This window comes from Branchiostoma belcheri, unplaced genomic scaffold, assembly GCF_001625305.1.
Source record: "Branchiostoma belcheri isolate BF01 breed outbred unplaced genomic scaffold, Haploidv18h27 scaffold195, whole genome shotgun sequence".
Taxonomy (NCBI): domain Eukaryota; kingdom Metazoa; phylum Chordata; class Leptocardii; order Amphioxiformes; family Branchiostomatidae; genus Branchiostoma; species Branchiostoma belcheri.
The window spans coordinates 10,589-15,011 of record NW_017803435.1 but is presented as its reverse complement, the minus strand read 5'-3'; the positions used below and the strand labels follow the sequence as shown (position 1 = coordinate 15,011).

At 39.1% G+C, this 4,423-nt stretch overlaps 1 protein-coding gene across 1 annotated transcript in view; it reads right to left on the bottom strand.

Moving 5' to 3' along the window:
* Positions 1-1,385: 1,385 nt before the first annotated feature.
* The window catches only part of LOC109468193 (osteomodulin-like), a gene marked incomplete at its 5' end in the record, with an annotated part of 10,300 nt that continues 7,262 nt past the window's right edge, over positions 1,386-4,423 (bottom strand). Inside the window, 2 exons of the mRNA XM_019766448.1 lie at positions 1,386-1,435; positions 1,651-1,709. Coding sequence (XP_019622007.1) covers positions 1,386-1,435; positions 1,651-1,709 — 109 coding nt within the window. The remainder of the gene's footprint in view (positions 1,436-1,650; positions 1,710-4,423) is intronic.

The window sequence follows — 4,423 nt, the reverse complement described above, 5'->3', positions numbered from 1 at the left end:
ATCTTACAATAGGAATGTCATTTATGTTCGAATCATACCTTGCGCAAATGACGTCAGCAATTATCAACAGAAGCTTAAGCATAACAATTGGGTTATTATTGATATCATGTAAGGTTTTATTAATGATCTTCCAACATTCCAATCATCAAGACAAAATTCATCTAAGCATTCTCGAGTTTTCGTGTTGACAGTCACACGCACAAGCACACACGCACACACAAAGACACAAAGATACACACACGAACGCTTACGAAAACAATCATCTTGGCAGGCAAAGGTAGTTACATATTATTTTTAAACGAAGTTTTAAGTTTTCACTTTATATCTGCATGTCTTTTTCCCCAGGTGATGTGCTGAAGATCCTTGTCGGACAGGAGGGTGGCTGGATGGAAGAACATGCATGTTACTTCTTCAGAGGTGCAGGTGGGGGTGGAGGGACGTTTGTCACCCGGGACGACAACACTCCCCTCATCATCGCAGGCGGCGGGGGCAGTGGGTCAGAAATGGTTCATCCTGAATGCTGTTTTAGTGACGGCACTAAGGAAACAACAGGCCGCAACCCTAGCGGCAGGGGGGTCCCAGTACAGAGCTGGCCAGCTTATGACGGAGGGGGCGGGGAGGTCTGCTGACAGACGGGGCGGGTGATTTTCATACCTTCAAAACCTTTGATGGTATTATGAGTGGATCGAATAGTGGAACGGCGTTTGTAAATGGAGGTAAAGGTGGGTGGGGGCCCTGTGGCGGATATGGAGGTTTTGGTGGCGGAGGGGGAGGATACGGTATGATCGGTGGCGTGGGATGGGGAGGAGGAGGAGGCTATTCAGGTGGGGCAAGAGGTGGGGGAAAAGGTTTTGTTCAATGTGCAGGGGGAGGAGGTTCATTCAACTCAGGCACGGAAACCTTTGGACAGAGTGGTGCAAATGGCGGACCAGGGTACGTTATTGTGACGATGATTACATGTACGTAAAGGCTAATTTTTTTTTTTAATTTTACAATAACTGCTTAGTGACAATTGATTCCAATAACAAAAACACTGGGCTATTCACAAGGCAAAAATAATAGCATTAGCCAAATATCATAAAATATCATAAATAATAATATCATATCAAGTCTGGCAAGTCTTAAAAGTGTTTGAAGTGACATATTCAATTGAGAAAGAGAGGAACATAATCATCTATTAATTATGTAAATAAGAAATCTGCATAATTTGCATGATTAATGGAAAGAGATGTAATTCCATAGTGGTAACTGATGTGACTTTCGTACTTTCCTATTTAAAAGTTAATTTTAAGTTATGAAACCTTTGGAAAGAGTGTTGCAAATGACACACCGAGATACGTAGTTGTGACAGTTTACATGTAACTCCAATCACAGAAAACACTGTACTATCTCTTAAAGAGGCGGAAATTATAGCAGTAGCCAAACATCATACAGCCTGACAAAGGAGAGTTTGAAATCAGCATCTGTCCTGTGTACGCACTGGCACTAGTTCAGTTAAGTGAATCGCTGTAGTGTACACACGAACAACTGATTTGATCTTATGTTATAATACGCTCAAGGACTGAAAAAATATATTTTAAGCATTGGTAACGAAGGGTTTGGGAAGGATTATGTGAGCACAAAGAAGGATCCTGTAAAACTAAAGCTTACCCTGGTTGAACTTACTGTCCATTGTGAACAGAATGCGCAGCACGCTTAGGACAGAAAATCTGCAAAGTACGATGGTCAAATTAATAAAATTAACTTACATAGTGGATAAAGGGCTGCCCTTGTTACAGTTGAGTTGAAGTTGGAAGTATAGGATAGATTAATGGCGAGAACACTGCGAAACTGAAGTCTCTCTGTCTGACTTAAAACTAGACTGGGGAAGTGCGTACTTTGTGCACCTTATTGCTCTGTGGCTTCTGTGCTACAAACACACAAGGTTGGGAATATTCTTCATGGCTGTTTTCTTGTACAAGATAAATCTGACATAACAGAATCGATTTTCAGTATCTTTAATACAAATTTTCTTCTATATATGTGTAAAATGTAGTTGCAATTTATGTTTAGAAAATTTAATTAAAACACCAAAGTGTCCTAAGCACATAGCAACTTTTAAGATTTTATCTTACCTGCCTTGCGCCCTCCTATCAGTACAGTATCAAGATATAAAAGGCTGACCTAGGCTTAAACCCTATTCAGACCGGTTTTTTGAGGCATGCTCAGACCGGAGGGGGGGGGCTTTTGAGGCCCGCCCTTGTAACTCAACAACCACTTAAAGTAGGGCCACCAAATTTTCAGAGAATGGTGTAGTATTAAAATTCATTCATAACAGCAATTTTTGTGTAATTTTGACGTTATTATGACGTCATTTATGTGATTTTTTGGCGTAAAACCGTCGAAAATGTTTTTTTCCTTAAATCTCAGAGGAATACAACCAAACTTTCACAGAAAGTGCCTATGATAAATATTAATGTCTGGTAAGACATGTTGCCACTGGAAACAACACTGACGTCAAAATGACGTCATAAAATGACGTCATGCATAAGCTGTCGGCCATCTTGGATCGGAAATCTTGAATTTTCAAAATTGCATTTTTTACAAGATAGAGCCTCAAAACACAACACACACGGACTAAAGATGCTCATATGAACGTTTTATGTGAAAAAATACGGATTTTAGACGAAAAATTAGTGAAAAAACCATGGTTACACAAGATCTAATTATATGGTCCGCCATCTTGGATTTTGACCTATGACGTCATCAAATTAACACAAATTATGAATATTTAATGATATAAATTATATATAATTATATAAGATGTTATTAATGTTAAAAATGAAGTGTAATTAAACATAGAACCTAGAAAATTATAATGTTTGAACCCAAAAACAAGGGTGATTTATTCATAATTGGGCACACGGTCTGAAACGTCTTTAGGGCAGAAGGACAAAATATAAAGCATCTTACAAGTCTTATTACATATGCACTATTCGATTTACTGCTGACATTGCATATAATTGCTTTTTTGTTTCGACGAGCACTCCCATTCAACCTGCGCGTCAACGTAACGAATCTTCGATCATTTTACAAAGGGACAAAAAGTTCTTCGAGGTCTGTGTTAGCCTCTCAGGAATTGGTATCTAACATAACACTTCGGACAAGCTGACCCGAACTCCTCTGAGTCACCCGGTGTAGTTCTGCCTTTAGCTGATAGAGGGAGTTTCAGTTGCGACTCTATAGTCTTGCTACAGGCGCTGTTTCCTGAGGTTCCTGCAGCGCAAGGGATTAATTATATAAATAAAGAAACGTTAATAATCAATACAAATCAACTAACTGGAATGCTTTTTGTGAAGTTTTTGCTTTGTTTAACGCTTTGTTTAAAGTAAGTTCAATAAATATGACCGATTTAAGCCGTAACAGTAATGTGCAAACTAATAAAATCAAATAAAACTAGAAAGGCCAATATTTGCTTTGGAGCAAATACAGCGATGGGTTCACCACGTTTTACGACATGGCAGGGAAAGAATGAGAAACACAAGGGAAAACAATGATTTACATTGATATAACTATAATATGAAGTAACATACAACTAAAACAACAGTTGGATAGCTATTCCCTACTTTATTGGTTAGGAATTTTAATTGCATAATGCAAACTGTTGATTTTCAAAATAAATAAAAAAACGTTCATGCCCCGCATTCCAATGCTGGAGCAGAAAAGCTTGAAATACCTACCAAAACACTTGAATAAAGACATACTGTCAGTATGGAAATGCTCTGTGCAGGTGTTAATCAAGTTAAATCCCAACAGCCAATCAGCAAGAAATGCTCTGTGCAGGTGGAAATGCTCTGTGCAGGTGTTAATCAAGTTAAATCCCAACAGCCAATCAGCAAGAAGTATAGAGGAAAGCTGCATGCCTATTGGTTGATGCCCTGCATTCCATTGTGATGACTCATGGTAAACACGGCACACTAACACAGTAATACATTTGCTATAACACAGCCAAAAAACTCAAATAAAACCATTCTAAAAGCCTGTATCACAAAAATTTAAAAAAACGCCTAGGGGTATTTGCCCACTGTACCTCCATACCAAATTTCAGGACCTTAGGCCCTAAAATGAAGAAGCTGAATCCATTTAAAAAATGGCAGGAGAAGAAGGAGGAGAAGGAGAAGGAGAAGAAGAAACATCAGAAAAAGCAATATGGGTTCACCACCACTTCGTGGTGTGGTGAACCCATAATCAAATTGATTCGATTTCTTTTTTTTTTGTTGTTGCCAACTGACCTGAAACTTGGTACGTATAAGGCCGTGTTTATGTGAAGTCACCCAAGGCGCTTTACATGTGGTTTACCCCGAAGCCGGTTTCAAGTGGCTCCATCTGAACGCTCCGAATCACATTGAAAGCGCCTCGATCTCAAGCCACTTCTAGAGGTGGT